The sequence below is a fragment of the Physeter macrocephalus genome, chromosome 21 (genome assembly GCF_002837175.3).
Source record: "Physeter macrocephalus isolate SW-GA chromosome 21, ASM283717v5, whole genome shotgun sequence".
In the NCBI taxonomy this organism is placed as follows: Eukaryota; Metazoa; Chordata; class Mammalia; order Artiodactyla; family Physeteridae; genus Physeter; species Physeter macrocephalus.
In genome coordinates this window covers 79,175,055-79,191,152 of record NC_041234.1, presented here as the reverse complement: position 1 = coordinate 79,191,152, position 16,098 = coordinate 79,175,055, and the positions used below count along the sequence as shown (strand labels likewise).

The 16,098-nt window shown below is 45.4% G+C and overlaps 1 protein-coding gene across 1 annotated transcript; it reads left to right on the top strand.

Annotated features, from left to right (window-relative positions):
• Positions 1–4,962: 4,962 nt before the first annotated feature.
• LOC102986802 (nuclear RNA export factor 3-like) lies at positions 4,963–14,700 on the top strand (the record flags this gene model as incomplete). Its single annotated transcript, XM_055081596.1, has 14 exons — positions 4,963–4,993; positions 8,518–8,692; positions 8,912–9,065; positions 9,689–9,772; positions 9,880–9,984; positions 10,109–10,189; positions 10,296–10,365; positions 11,511–11,697; positions 12,582–12,618; positions 12,901–12,916; positions 13,026–13,141; positions 13,237–13,279; positions 13,910–13,982; positions 14,514–14,700. Coding segments are annotated over 14 exons (1,359 nt in total), but the record flags the coding sequence as incomplete, so codon positions are not given.
• Positions 14,701–16,098: the final 1,398 nt, after the last annotated feature.

The following is a 16,098-nucleotide window of genomic DNA, read 5'->3' as shown; positions in this document are numbered from 1 at the left end:
ATGCTATCAAACAACAGTGCACAGAAATCGTTTCTGCAAAGGAGAGTCCATCGCTGCAGCACACTTCACTGTTGTCTCATTTTAAGAAACTGCCACAGCCACCCCAACCTTCAACCACCCCCACCCTAATCAGTCAGCAGCCATCAAAACTGACACAAGACCCTCCAACAGCAAAAAGAGTATGGCTCACTGAAGTTTCAGATGATTGGTAGCAACTTTCAGCAATCAAGTATTTTTTAATTAAGGTATGTACATTGTTTTTTAGACTTAATGCTATTGTACACTTAATAGTCTACAGTATAGTGTAACCATAACTTTTATAAGAAATGGAAAACCAAAGGACTTGTTTGACTCACTTTATTGCAATATTTGCTCTATTGCCGTGGTCTGCAACCAAGCCCACAATATTTCCAAAGTATACCCGTATCTATCATTGCGGCAAGGCTGAGTGAATCAGGAGGAAGAGTAAAGGCCTCGGGTTCAGAAGACGTGGGTTCCAGTCTGGAATCAGCCGGTGAGTAGGAGCATGACATGGGGCCGTGTGGGACATTAAGGTCCCAAACCTCAGGTTCCCCATCCAGGGGCTGAGGATTCTCCCCCTCATGGGGCCCTTGTCAGGATTTATTGAAATCACAAGACAGTGAAGGTCACAAAATTGCCTTAGTCTCAGCCAGGCCTGAAATCTGAGGCTCGGTTTCCTTATCAGTGAAGAATGAATCACAATATGGAGCTTGTAGTTATGTCAAAAGGATTAAATGTTATGTGTAGATTGAAAGATAAGCCAGTGTCCTATTCTGCACATAATTAATGAGAATATAAAAATGATGATAACTCATCAGGGGTTAAAGGAACGTTTTGCTTCCTTCCTTTATTATTATTATTTTTTTTTACTATTTTCCAAGTTCATTTAAATATTTTGAAATATATTTAAGAGTATTCCACGCAGCAAATTATTCAAAACCTTTCAAACCTGCAATTTTACCTCTGGAAGGTTCATTTGGTCTTTGCCATGCAAAACTATGCCTGCTAAAAATCACAGACTCTCGTAGTACTCTCATGGGCTCTTGTAGAGGAAGGAGCATCAATCCACAGCCTCCTCAGCTTCTCTGAACTTCATTTGGTCTTTGCCATGCAAAACTATGCCTGCTAAAAATCACAGACTCTCGTTGTAGTACTCTCATGGGCTCTTGTAGAGGAAGGAGCATCAATCCACAGCCTCCTCAGCTTCTCTGAGCTACACGCTCCGATTGCTGTCTGTGGAAGAACTCTGCATTTCCATTGCTGAACTGACCTGTGTCCCCAGCATCCCTCTCAAAAGTGGCAGAGAGAACCTGAGGCAACTCTTCAGACAAGATATTTGAAAATTTCAGCATCTTAAGTCCACTGTGTGATGCTACAGCCTATGAAACATTGTGAGCTCACAGTTTTTGGTCCCCTTTCACATGAAACATGTGTCTGGAGATGGTAAAGGTGGTGGAGTTACTAGATGCCTAGTGGTCATCAAACCAGTAGGGTATGTCTAAGACTTCTCACATGAAGTGAAGATTAAGCTGAGACCTGAGCCTAAGGAGGCTTTAGCCAGCAGAAGAGGAGAGGGTGGAGACTAGCCAGATGTGTCTGAGACTTCTCATGTGAAGTGAAGTTTAAGCTGAGACCTGAGCCTAAGGAGGCTTTAGCCAGCAGAAGAGGAGAGGGTGGAGACTAGCCAGATGTAAAGAGGAAGGAAATACCCTGTAACCTGGTTTATCCATTTGGAAAATCCAGAGTGGCAATCCCTTACCCAGAAGTTTGTCACGCTGGGAAAAACTTTGTGAAACTTAACAGGACAGTTGTAGAAAGTACCTGAACAGCTTCTGCCCTCCTTGCTCCCACCTCAGGCCTTTACTGACCACCAGCCCTCTAAGAGGAGTCCTATATTATTACTCTGATTTCTATCTGTGAAACCATAGAGAAGAAGAAAGTCGTTAGGTAAAGCAATTTGAGCATGATTTTATTTTACATGTTCTTCCACCACTCACCATGCAAAGCAACTTTTAATAAATTTTTCTTTCCTTTTCCCAAATTTTCCACTGGAGGAAATTCATAAATTGGAGGTCCACGATAACTGGTGAACATATTGTCAACCAAGAAATGCAGAAGGCTGCAAATAAGAAAAAAGAGTTTTTACTTAGGGTCTTATGAATTATAATTTGGGAGGCACTGATTTGAGTAGCAACTCAAATGTGCTCACAGGGAAACAAAAATGGCAGGAGCTTATAAAGGTGACATATAAAGACATTCCAGAGAATTTATATAGGCTACCTTTACAGAACTATGATTGGTGCTGGCAGGCATTCAGTCACTTGAGGCACCAGATTGGTTGCCATGCTCTGGTCTCCAGGGAATAACGAAAACAAGTTCCAGTCGGTCTCAGGTTGGCTGGGTCAAAGGTTTATGTTGCATTTGGGGGTAGAAATATGTAAGTCCTACTTCCTTACTAGCCTCCTGGCTCCATTTTCAATCCCTTTGACATACGTAACCACATTTTGTTGTCCATGGTCCACATGTCTAGAATTGCAGCTTAGACATCACTCAGCAGGAATCTTTGGAAGCATGGAGTGAGCAAGGTCTAATTCAGAGTGACATTTCTGGAAGATTTTGTGGCAAACGAAGCATTAAGGGTAGCCCACGTACATTAAAACTAGTGGCAAAATCATTTCTTCTGCCTCTCCCTCCCAACTATGACGGGCAACCTATATGTGTGTAATTGAGAGACAAAAGTAATGTGAAAAAGCATATAGATTTAGAAATATACCGTTAATCCACACACCTATTATTTTTGTAGTGAAAATTCCCAACCAGGTATATACTACTATGCTATAAAATTTTACATCAGTTATTTTTCTGATTTCAAATTGCTATCTTTATAAACTAATGAAGTGCAAGAATGTGTATTAGAGAAAATATTTTTCTATATTTTTTTCATCTTGTTACATAGCAAGATGTACATCCTTGATAGTTTAGTTTATGTTCCCCAGATATATTTCTCTGTATACAGTACTATATAAACAGGTTTACATGACATATATATTCTTCCAAATTTTGCTCACAGTATGTATACACTTTTCCTCATGTTATGTATGTTTATGTATATGTGCATATGTAAATATATGTACGCACTTACATACATTTATAATTGTTTTTGTACTTTTTAAATCTTTATATGTTTATGATGTATAGTTCTTTTTATTTTTATTTTTATTTTTTATTTTATTTTTTTTTTTTTTAACATCTTTATTGGAGTATAACTGTTTTACAATAGTGTGTTAGTTTCTCCTTTACAACAAAGTGAATCAGTTATACATATACATATGTTCCCATATCTCTTCCCTCTTGCGTCTCCCTCCCTCCCACCCTCCCTATCCCACCCCTCTCATGGTCACAAAGCACAGAGGTGATCTCCCTGTGCTATGCGACAGCTTCCCACTAGCTATGATGTATAGTTCTTATTTAAATTCTTTCAATAGACTTTGAAAGACACTCTTACTAATCAGATTTATTTATGTATGAGAATATTAAACATTTGCCTATAAAATATTTTTCCTGTAATTTGCATTCCTTTCTATGTGACATTTTTGTTTGGGATTGACAAGGTTTTCTTTTTCTAACTTCCCTTCAATTTCTCATATAAGTTTGTAACAGTTAAAAGGTTTTTTGGGTCACATATGCAGTTTTGAATTCCCCTGGTGTCAATGCCACGCAGATAGGGTACTCAAACAACCCTCTCACCCATGTCTTGGTCTTGGAAGTTCATGATGGAGATAAAATCCACTCCCTTAAGCCTGGAGTGCCACAGGGATTGAACTGTCTGGGGGCGGGTGTGCTGGGCATGTGGGGCCCAGGTAGAAGCAGAGGAAAATTAACCTCCATGGAGGGGAGAAAATGATCCCCTCCATGGGATCTCCTCCATGGGAGGGAGAGGCAGAAGAAATGTTTTTGCTGCTAGTTTTAATGTACGTGGGCTCCCCTTAATGCTTCATTTGCCACAAAATCTTCATTTGCCACAAAATGATGACTTACAGAATTATTTTAGGCCAGAAGCACTTTACGTGGTATCTCCTATAAGCAAACACAGGTTCAAATATTTTCCCCATTCTTCATCAATGTAGATTTTGGTCTAAAGCCCTTTTCCATTGTGCCTTGGATCCCTCAAGGCTTTGAATCTAGAAATCCCAGTAGACTAGAATTCCCAGTGGACTAGTATTTGATGCTACCCTATGTATTACTCATTTTCTTTTCTGTCATAGCTGCATTATTTTAAAGTAAAAAAACCCATGAAAATTAAAGCAATTTCTGTCCTGTCAAAAGAAGAAAAAAAACTAAAAGACTGGAAAGTTGGGAGACAACATTTCAAAAATTATTACAGATTTTGTACTCATGTGCAAGAACCAAAAGGATTTCTGTTAATCAGTAGAGAAAGGGACAAAAGATAATTGCAAATAATTCGCCTAAGAAGCAAAATGCTTCTCCAATAACCTCTGGAAAGATGACAACCCATTAACTGACAAAATGAAAATCTGAAGATGTCACAATAAGTGAAAAAATGAATTTGCATAAAATTACTTATATAATTGCAAAATTTAAAAAGAATATGTATAGAACTACATAACTATACACAAATGCTCTAAGTTAGGTATTCACATCACCTAAAGAGAAACACATCTGGAAAATGTGCACCAATCCTCTTACATTGGATATCTTGGGTATTTGTGAGTCAGGGTGAGGGGATCATGTAGATGGAAGGTGCAGAATGATTTTATTTTCTAAGTATACATTTTTAATGTTTAATATTTTGTGATTAGGCTAATTTGTTGAGAGGAACGCTCGAAAATATCTAATAAGCAACTAACAAAAAAAGTTCACATATATTTACCATGTTATCAAAGAGTTCACATGACACTGTTTCATAAGAAATAAAAAATTTCAAATTTTGACTTGACAGTTTATCTGTGTGGTATGTGCATTTCTGTCTTACACTTCTTTTACCCCCAAATGTTCACACACACTTATGTGCAGATTTTTCTTCACCTCTCTCAGTGGCTGGACTTTTCTCAGTGCATAGAGATCCAGGAAGGGATTGTGGACACGGGGTGGAAAATTCCAGAAATTAGTGGAAAATTCCAGAAACGTCTAACTGATGCACTGGAGCCCAATCTCCTCTCTCCTTCCCTCTGCCTCGAAACCGCTCCGGTCTGGAACTTTCAGAGCTACAATTCCGGCTCTGACCACTAGGGGCATCTATCTACATTGAGGACATTTTTTTTTTTTTAAAGGAAAATACATGATTTGTTTTCTTTTATTGTCATTACAGTGACCCACAAAACTCTGATTGCTATTTCGTTTATAGTTTTCAGGTCTGTTCTTTGTTGTTTGGTTTTTGTATTTCTTTTGGTTTTTGGTATTATCTCTCTGAGGTGGGCTGAGGTTAATTCCAGCCATTTGACTATTTTCCGAAAATTCTGTTACTTTGTACTAACTTAAGACAATCTCCCACACTGCAGCAATAACTTAGTAAATCTGTGCTTGGGGAAATCATCTTCCATTCCGTGGAGCTCAATTTCAGTCTCTGTTTCCCCAGGTAGCATCTGAATGACCCTAGACAAGCTCCAGCACCTCAGTAAGCCTCAGCAACCTTGGAAAGTTGGTGATTCTGATATCAGAGTCCCCCTGTGAGGAATTCATGAAAGGATAGAGACAATGTAGCAAGTACAGAGCCTGGCCTACAGCTGGCACACAGAGTTCTCTGGGTTTGCCGAACGAAGGAACACAATGTAGTGTAGCTGATCCAGAGTCTGGCATACAGAGCTCCCTGTGTTTGTAACCAGAAGTACCAAGGTCCCCTAAGCCTCCTGATTCCAAATGGCCTCCTCCGCAAGGGCGGTACAGTTGGAAAGAGTTCCCTGGCTGTTAGGCTGGTAGCAAACTCAGGGGGCAGTAATTACAGGAAGTTAAGTCTCCTCTGGCCCCCAGGGCTCTCCTCCTCTATGCCCTTGGGGAAGGGACTTCCTGTTAGGGCTCCATCTTGTTTGTGTGGCTCTGTCAAAGTGGCTTGGGGCTTGCACTCTCCTCTTCGGCAGCCCCTCCTGATATTCTCCAAACTTCCAGCTCCAGATCCACAGATTCTCTTCACGAGCAGGCTGTGAGGAGGGTGGTGACAGATCACTGCCTTCAGGCAACCCCATGGGTGAGTTGGTCAGCATGAGACCTTGTCCTCAGATCCCCAGAGGGCAGGAGGGGTTCTGGGTTCCCTCCCTAACCCCAACCCACAGGACCCCCAACAAGCTGACCGCCCTTTAGAGAAGGCATGCAGAGGGCTCAGGCTCTCTATTTCCCACTCTCTTGAGGAAACGGGCCAAGTGGGCTCTGACACACCCATCCTGATTCCATGTGGAAAACCTCCCCTCTTATGGAAATGGCCATGGCTGAGGTGAATTATTTCCCCTGGCTAAGGAAAAGGCACAAGTCATGTGATCTTCTCAGGTCTAAGGTTTGGAGAGTAGGGAGGGTCACCTAGGTGGGGCGTGGGATTGTGTAAACTAATATTCCTTGGATTTATATGAGGTGGGGGAGGGGCAGAAAACCCACCATTACCACTGAATATTACATTAACTAGTCAGGGTAAATTGTATGAGTCCACAGAAGCTTACTGAGGCTTGCTTTGTTGGCCAGCATATGATCTGTTCTGGAATGTCCGATGAGTAGTTGTTATGTGCATTGTTCTATGTCAATTAAATACATTTGTTAACTTAACTGACATTTTGAAACCTTCTCCCTCTAGCTGAGTTTTTGTCTGCCATTTTGTGCATCACTCAGTGAGCTGTGTTAAAATTTCCCACTGTGACTGTGAATTTGTCCATGCTCTATTTCTGTTAGATTTTGCTTGCATATTTTGGCTCTATTTTAGGACATGCATACAAATTTAGAATTTTCTATTAATATCTCCTTATTGCATTGAACCTGTTATCACAAAGACATCTCCTTCTTTCTCTAGTGATGCTTTTTTCTTTAAAGTGTACCTTTTCTTTTACTAATAGGGTTATACCAGCTTTCTGTAGGTTACTGTGGAAAAAGTATACGTTTTGCCATTTTTTTTTATTTTCAAATTTTCTAGATGATTAAAATTTGCATGTGTCTCTTTTCAGGAGCATTTGATGGAAGGTTTCTTGTCCAGTCTGATAATAGCTGTCTTTCTATTTGGAATATTAATCTTAAACTTTTAATGGAAAAGTAGATGTAATTTGGTTTATATATACTATCTTACTGTATATTCATTTTTGCCTCTTCTAAGTTCTTTTTCCTTTCCTTTCCTTTGAAATGATTAACATTTTACAACTATTAAATTGTCACCTCATGTGGCAAGATAAACATTCTCTTGCCGTTCTTGTAGTGTTTACCCTTCAGATTACAATGTACATTTTTGCCGTTTCAGTCCAATGTTAGTTAATTAGTTCTTTAAAACTCCTCAGACAATTAGGGGACCTTGAGACACTTTGACTCCATATACCCTCCAAATTTATTGTCATGCATTTTCATTCTCTGTATATTTAAATCCCCAGAAGAAATTACTATCATTGTGTTATATAGTGAACACTCATTTAAATTTGCCTACATATTCACAAATGTCATTAGTCTTTCTTTCCTGTATCTATGTGCCTCCACCTGGGAGGATATTTCTTCTGCCCAAAGAAGAGCCTGTAACATTTCTTTTAGTTTGAGTCTTCTGGTCACTTAGTTTCCGAGTTTTCATTACAAGATGATGAAATGAATCCATATCTTAGGACTGCTTTTCCTTAAAGCATACTTTCTCTCCTATTACCATAATACTGTTCCACTGAGTTGATATCTTGTTACTTTTGGAAACTTCTCAACCAAGATCTCTTCAAATACCACTTCTCCACTGTTCCCTCCCCTTCTTTCCGGGACTCACATTAACCATGTGTTAGGTATGTTCACTGCATCACCTTTAATTACCTCCCCCTCGCTTTTGGTATTCTCCATGTTATGTCTCTCCAGGCTCCATTCTGGATCTTTTCATCGGACTTATCTTTCATATCTCTAATTCTTCCGTCAGGCAGGGAGGTCACCTTTGACCCTTGAACCATCACACCAGGGTAGATTTCAGGGTAGGTTTTATTGTGCCCCTAGAGCCGAGCAGGGAAGAGAGAATTAGAGATGAAAAGCCACTTGTCCCAGATCACATAACCTGAACCAAGCAGAGCAGGGACTAACATCACAGACTAAACCCTGGGTCCAGACCCTTTCCTCTGTGCTTGTTTTCTTCTCGGCTGTGAATGCTGCCCACCTCTCATTTCCTGAGAAGCAGAAACACAGTGAAGTCTCTCAGCCTTTTTTTTTCTTCCTAACTATGATAATTTCCTATTTAGATTATAAAGTTGGTGATATTTCTTCATTAGCCGTGATATTTACCCAGGAGTTTTTCTGGTACTGAGACAATTGGTGTGATATTCTCAATTTCAGAGTACAATAAGCAAGTTACCTCCTTACAAAGAAGAGCAAGATGCCGGCATATTTACCAAAGGAGGTATAACAATTGGTCTGAAGAAGTCAGGTCTGGTATTCATCCTTCATCCCAGCAACAACAAGATGGAGATCAAGCAACAAGTGATGTTCACAAGGACACCGGAGTAAGATAGTAAGTGACGAGGCAGCATGGCTGACAAGTATCAACCAGTGGAAAACACAACCTTGTAGTTAAATATGTCATTCTTCTCTCTAACCTGGAAGAGTGAGGAATGATGGGATCAGGTTAATGGTTGAGCAATCTTTATTGTAGCTCTGCTATCATTGGGGAAAATGTAGAGAAGACTTCCCAAGACTATACGGACACTTTCTTCTCTCCACTTCCCCACAGTGCTCCCTATGCCATTCCATTCTGCCATCGGAGAGGCAATTTTCAGAAAAAAGACGAAACCCATGTTAACAAGGCGACAGAGCAAAAGCCTCCAGAGAGAAAAATGGAGAGAAACAGGCAGGATGAGACCTTGGGGAGCTGGTTCAAGATCAGGGTGAGTGTGCTGGCTAAATGGACCTAACATGTAGAAGAAGATGACAGAGGGAGTCATGTTGGGCGCGTGTAGAGATGCTGGGAACTTTTCTCTCGTGGCAGTGGAGTTGGTCATCTGTCTTGTTACTACTAGGAGTTAACTTCCTAGATCATGTGAGGGCAGGTTCAGAGAAGCAATATAAAGGGAGCAGACTGACTGCAGGGAGCATGGGAGAGGCTGTCTAAAAACAAAGGAGGAAACTACTGCCGAGGAGATGGAGCAACTTCACACCAAAAGACGCAGTTTGGCTCAAGCTGAGTGTGGGAGGAGGCTGAGTCTCTGGGGTCCTTGTCAGAGCAGCAGGCCAGGTCTGCCTTAGGTAGGATCTCTTAGAACTTTATAAAAGTAAGTACATGTGAAAGATATGAAGTCGCTTATTTCAGGAAAAGTATTTAAATGGAAAGAAAGGGTATTTAGGAAGTCCATGTCTGGTGTAAAAGTTAGCGATAACAGATATTGTCCTATCTTAAGAAATTACCTAAAGCCTGAATAAAGATCCTAAAGCAAGACACAGCTGGGTCTTATCTTAACCTTGGATTCCATTGTATCACTTTTCTTTCCCCAATTATTTCTTTGGCTCCTAGATCCCCTTCGGTATTAAATATGATGAGAAGTGGCTGCTGAATTTGATTCAGAAGCAATGCAGTGTCCCCTTCACCCCAGTCGAAGTAAGAGAGGACATTGAGGCCGATGAGAGGAAACGGGATAGATGGCAGGCCCAGATGAGAAATGGCTCTGGTCTCATATTATGCTTCTCTTGTCACTCTCCCTACAGTTTCACTATGAGAAAATGCAGGCCCAGTTCTTCATTGAGAACGCCAACATTGCCTTCGCACTGAAGAATGTCAACGGCGTGATTTACAATGAGGCTAATGAAAGGGTGTGTGTCGAGGGCATGAGCAGGGCTAGCCGGGGGCAAGAGGGCAGGACAGGGGCATGGTCTTGCTTGATCCCAGGGCTCAGATTTCCTGGAGCTTACCCAGCCCCTCTTGTGTTCTCAACAGATATCTATCTTTGTTGAGCCCTGTGATGCACCCCACTCTGTGCTGAAGGAGCTGAAGTCAGAAAAGGTGGAGCAGATAAAGGTAATGCGGACTCAACACAACCTGTGCACTCACAGCCAGACCCACCTATTGCCCCCGATCACCACCTCACACTCAGAGCCCCTGAGCCCCATCCCTAACTCTGCAGCTGCCCGTGAAGGAACGATATGATGTCTCCCAGCAATCTCTTGACATCCAGAGAGTCCGCTCTGACCCCGGTATGGCTACAGCAGTAATTGTAGAGCAGGTGAGGGCAGAGGGGTCTAGCTGGGAAGGATACTCAGGAATGGTAACTCGGGGAGGGGTTGGTGCTGGAGCTGTACCAGCCAGGAGCCTCTCAGCCTCTGTTTCCCTCCTCCTGGCAGAGGAAGGGAAATGGATTTGTAGGAAAAGGAAGGGACTAGGGGTGCACGGCCGTCCTGGCTCTGTTTCTCTGGCCCATGTGGTTCCTCCTCATCATCACAGGTGAAGTCTGCAGGGGAGATGGACAAGGGTGAGCGGCTGGAGCCAGAAGGGATGTGTGCAGACAGAAACCCCCTGTGCACCACCTTCCCTGATAAGTCAACCAACATAAGGTCAGATGTATCCTCTGTTATCCACTGGGATCCTGAGCTACTCCCGAAAGTGCCCGTTTGCAAGGGGCAGCTGACGTGGCCCTCTGGGAGGACTACAGGCCCTATGCTCTCCTCTCTGCATCACAAAGTTGACAAAGTTTCAACCAACATCCAATGGGCCCCCAGCCCAATATGTGCATATTTTACATTCTTACTTGCTGTGTCTCAGCCATTCTGGGGCAGGTGAAGAGCTGCAAAAGGGGCGCCATTTCCCCTTTCTTCTCTCTTCTTCCCTTACCCCTACCACGGGAGAGTTTCTTTCCCTTCCCTTTGTTTTCTCTCTCTCCCTTGTCTCTAGGCCCGTATGTCTCTGTCATCTCTCCCCTCGTACCTTCACTCCCTTTCTGTCTTCATCCCCCTCCATCTCCCTCCTTGCCTCCTGAACCCCACCTCACTCACCTCCCTGCCCCAGCATCCTGGGCCATCCATGGGGGGAGTCCAGGTCTTGGTGCAGGCCTTGGCAGAGAGCTGGACCCCCAGTGAGGCAGCAAAGCCTCGGGCACACACCCCATTCCCTCTTCTCCCCACAGCCTTCAGTGGGGCCCTGGAGGAAGGAAGGGAGGGGAAAGAACCCCTGCAGCATGGGTTTGAAATGCTGGTCCCTGTGGCACTGGAGAAGGGAGTCTGGGCAGTCTTGGGGGGTAGCTACCCAGGGGAAGGAGAGGAAGGGAGGGAGGGAGGCGGGGAGGGAAGTAGGGCATGCTCTCCCTCTGTGCCAGTTGATGGGGGACGTTTCAGGGCTCCGTAAGGCTGGGACACTGGGGTGTGGGTGTACTTGTCCTGGCTCTGTTTCTCTGGCCCATGTGGTTCCTCCTCATCATCACAGGTGAAGTCTGCAGGGGAGATGGACAAGGGTGAGCGGCTGGAGCCAGAAGGGATGTGTGCAGACAGAAACCCCCTGTGCACCACCTTCCCTGATAAGTCAACCAACATAAGGTCAGATGTATCCTCTGTTATCCACTGGGATCCTGAGCTACTCCCGAAAGTGCCCGTTTGCAAGGGGCAGCTGACGTGGCCCTCTGGGAGGACTACAGGCCCTATGCTCTCCTCTCTGCATCTCAAAGTTGACAAAGTTTCAACCAACATCCAATGGGCCCCCAGCCCAATATGTGCATATTTTACATTCTTACTTGCTGTGTCTCAGCCATTCTGGGGCAGGTGAAGAGCTGCAAAAGGGGCGCCATTTCCCCTTTCTTCTCTCTTCTTCCCTTACCCCTACCACGGGAGAGTTTCTTTCCCTTCCCTTTGTTTTCTCTCTCTCCCTTGTCTCTAGGCCCGTATGTCTCTGTCATCTCTCCCCTCGTACCTTCAATCCCTTTCTGTCTTCATCCCCTCCATCTCCCTCCCTCCCTTCTGAGCTCCACCTCACTCACCTCCCTGCCCCAGCATCCTGGGCCATCCATGGGGGGAGTCCAGGTCTTGGTCCAGGCCTTGGCAGAGTGCTGGACCCCCAGTGAGGTAGCAGAGCCTCGGGCACACACCCCATTCCCTCTTCTCCCCACAGCCTTCAGTGGGGCCCTGGAGGAAAGAAGGGAGGGGAAAGAACCCCTGCAGCATGGGTTTGAAATGCTGGTCCCTGTGGCACTGGAGAAGGGAGTCTGGGCAGTCTTGGGGGGTAGCTACCCAGGGGAAGGAGAGGAAGGGAGGGAGGGAGGCGGAGAGGGAGGTAGGGCATGCTCTCCCTCTGTGCCAGTCGATGGGGGACGTGTTCAGGGCCCCGTAAGGCTGGGGCACTGGGGTGTGGGTATACTTGCTCCCATGAGGAGGAGGGTCACCTCCACAGTTTCACTGACTTTTCTGTTTTGTCTTGATTTTGGCAGCTCCATCCTGGAATTGTTCCCCAAGTTACTAACCTTGGTAAGTGTATTCCTTGTTCACTGACTCCTCTAACTGGCACTGACAGCACCCACAAACTACTCTGAACCCCATTAGGTCTCGCCCCAGTTACAGTTTTGAAACTGACCCTTAAAAGTCCTGGGCGGAGGGAGATGGTACAGCCCCGTGGGAACCTGACAAAGGCTCTGGGTCTTCTTCAACCGCGTTCTTCACAGGCCTTGGGGAACCCACGGTGATGATCCAAACTGTAGTCCTGCCCATGGAATTTCCAGGGCCCTTTCACCCCTGACCTCTGACCCTAAGAAGCTCAAGGACCCCCGTGAGTGTGTGATGGGAAGACTGGGTGGGAAAGGGTGGTGAAGGGGGTCAATCATAGGGCCCAGGGCGTGGCAGCCCCTGACCTTAGCTTGCTTCCCCTCCCCTCACAGACCTGCGGGTCCAGCTGCTGAAGCACACAAAACGTGTCATTTTGCACACCCTCTGTGTGTTGCCCAAGACTCAGCATGACTTCAGCTCCTTCGTGGTGGACACGTGGTTCCAGACGGTGAGCGCCTGCTTCCTCCCTAGGGCGGGCCCAGGAAGCCGCAGGTGGGTAGGAGGTGGAGGTGGTGACTGGGCGCCTGGGCTCTTCCCTTTCAGGAAACGATGCTCTGCTTCTCCGTCAGTGGGGTGTTCAAGGAAGGTGAGTGTGTGTAGACCCCCACCCCAGATGCCCCCCTGCTGGCTCCCCCTGGCCAGGCTCACTCCCAGAACCACGCAGCTTCCCTGACCCCTTCCCTTCCCCTCCCTTCATTTCCCTTCCTTATGCCTCTCTTCCCTTCCCTTCTTTTCCCTTCCCTTTCTTTCACCTCTTTTCCCCTCCCCTCCCCTTCCCCCTGTGTTCTCCAGCCCTCAGTCTTCCCACAGACAACCCAGGTTTGAGCTGTGTCCATGCCTGTCTGCCCTGCACACCCTGGGTGTTGGGGACACAGGCTGTGGAGTTTGTTGGCTCTCATCCCAGATCCTTACTCTGAGAACTTGGCCTGTTGCTTAACCTCGTAGTGTCCGCATTTGCACAATGGGGTAGTAATATCCACCTCTTGGGTGGCTGTGAAAAATGCATCCCATGAAACTTGTGAAGTGGTTGTCAGGGGCCCTGTCACTGGGCGCAGACTGCTCCTATAGTTGCCCTCCCCATTCCCGACACCCTGGCCCCCGTGAACAACTGCCCTCTCAGCCTGAGTGTCTAGTCACACCCTGACTAGGGACCGCCGTGTGAGCGTGTACATCACGTGCGGCTCTAAGGGGTTCTGTTGTTTGTTTGCTGTTGAAGTGGAAGGGAGTTCTCAGGGCTGTGTGCGTGCCTTCACCCGGACCTTCATCGCTATCCCCGCCAGCTCTTCCAGGTGAGAGCCCTGTTGTGGGCGGGAATGCCCATCCCCGCCTGGGCTCAGGGCCGTGGGAATGTGGTGGCACAGACCTTAGGTTTACTCAGTATTGTGGAAAACCAACAGGGAGATCCCAGGAGCAGTCTAGCCTAGTGGTTAAGAAGAGCATGGGCTCTGGAATCGGCCTATGGGTTCCCTCCTTGACACAACACTCACTAGCTGTGTGACCTTGGTCAAGTCACATGACCTCTGTGTGACTCAGTGTCTTCTTCCGAGAATGGGGATCAGAGTGTCCACCCCTTGGGCTGTGGTAAAGGGTAAATGTGAAACTGTCCCTGGGTTGGGGATAAACCTATAAATCAAGTGAAGGTGGTAGACAGTCTCTCCACAGGTGGGCTCTGTGGGGAGGGGCAGAGGTACCAGTCAAGGAACCTGGGAGATAGACACAAGTGGGGTCTGGAAAGAATCTAGTTGCTGAGTGCCAGTGGGAACAGGATCATTGTTGCGCTTGTGAACCATCAGTTTTCTGAGAGTCCATATTTCCTCCAGTCTTTGCATCGTGAATGACGAGCTGTTTGTGAGTGACTCCAACCCCAAGAAGACTGAGTCTGTGTTCCTCATCCCAAAGCCTACATGCTGTGCTAGCTCCATTTCCACCCTCTCCATGGAGTGGCAGGCAATGGTGCAGGCTTTCTCCACCTGGTCTGGGATGAACGTCCAGGATTCTCAGAAGTGATGATGAAGATCTTAGTGTGCATACGTGTACACATATATTCGTTACCTTGGAAGAGCATTCATTGTATTCAGTTTTGTGGGGAGATGAAGTAGAATCAAAATGGAATTGACAGCATATCTCAGTGTGTATGTGTTTCTCTTTCTCAGTCTCCTCTAGCCCAATCACCCCCCTCTTGCTAGTGTAACTTTGTCTTCAGTTCAGACTCTGGCTGGATTCCAACCTCAGGATTCAATTACCCAGAAAATGATAGATACAGAGGGATTGCTGCCAGGTGGTGAAAAATTCCAGAAAACTCTGGTTGAAGCCATTATACCAAGACCCCAACCTCCACCCCTCGTTTCCCCTTGCTGAGCACCCTGGTCTGAAAGTCTCAGAGATGACATTCTGATCTGGCCACCTGGTTGCAGCCATCTTCATTTTTCATTTTTAAGGAAAAGGAGTACATTTTGCAAAGAGTAGCAGATGTCTTGGAGTGGTTTGTTTACTATGAATCCAGTTTTGTTTTGAAAATTCATATGTATATCAAAGTAGTTCCACCTGCTGTTGACCCCAAATCTACATCATGTTCATTGACGTATCTCTTCCCTCATCAGTGTAGGTTGACATGTCCACACTGTAGAGGGTCCTTCCCAGGGAGCAGCGTATTTACCCTCCATCACCCACTCCTGTACAGGCTGCCCAGTTCTTCCCCAACATCCTGTCTGTCATCCCATGACTGGGACACTGGATACAGCAGTCCAGACTCCAGTCTGTGCCCCATTCCTCTCAGTTACCTTCCCAGGGCCGTGTGTTTCCCTATGCCGCTGACTGTCAATGCACTGCTGCTACCTGGTGAGTCGTTGTATTCATGCCATGGAGTATGTTTTTATGGCTTCTTTAACACCTATCAATTTTTTCAGACAGAATTAGAATTATTTTATACATAGGTCAATACACTGGCTTTTGATGGAGAACATTGTATTTTTTTTTCCTTTTTGCTCTTTCAATAAAGTTCTTTGTAGAGAACTCTGATACTGGAGGGACGTTGGTGCCACCTCATGACAGAAGCCTGACTGCAGCTTGAACAGGCAGAGCAGGCAGGTGGGGGGGAGGGCCCGTGTGTGGCCAAAATTCACCAGGCAGAGCTTTCTGGAAATGTGTGTGTAAAGAGAAAAACCCAGTTACAGGTTCACTGAGGTATCCAGACAGAAATCACAGCCTCTCTCTATGTGTTGGCACTCTCTCTACCCTTTGATTTACTTTCTCTGCATCCTCCCAGAAATTTTTCACTGAGGGCCTTCTGCTCATTTGTTGATGAACTCCTTTCATCAGCTCAGTGAATTGCATCAAAACACAACACTGTTCTACCAAGTTTACCCCAAATTTAACATTCACCCTCACTACTTTTTTTTTTTTTTT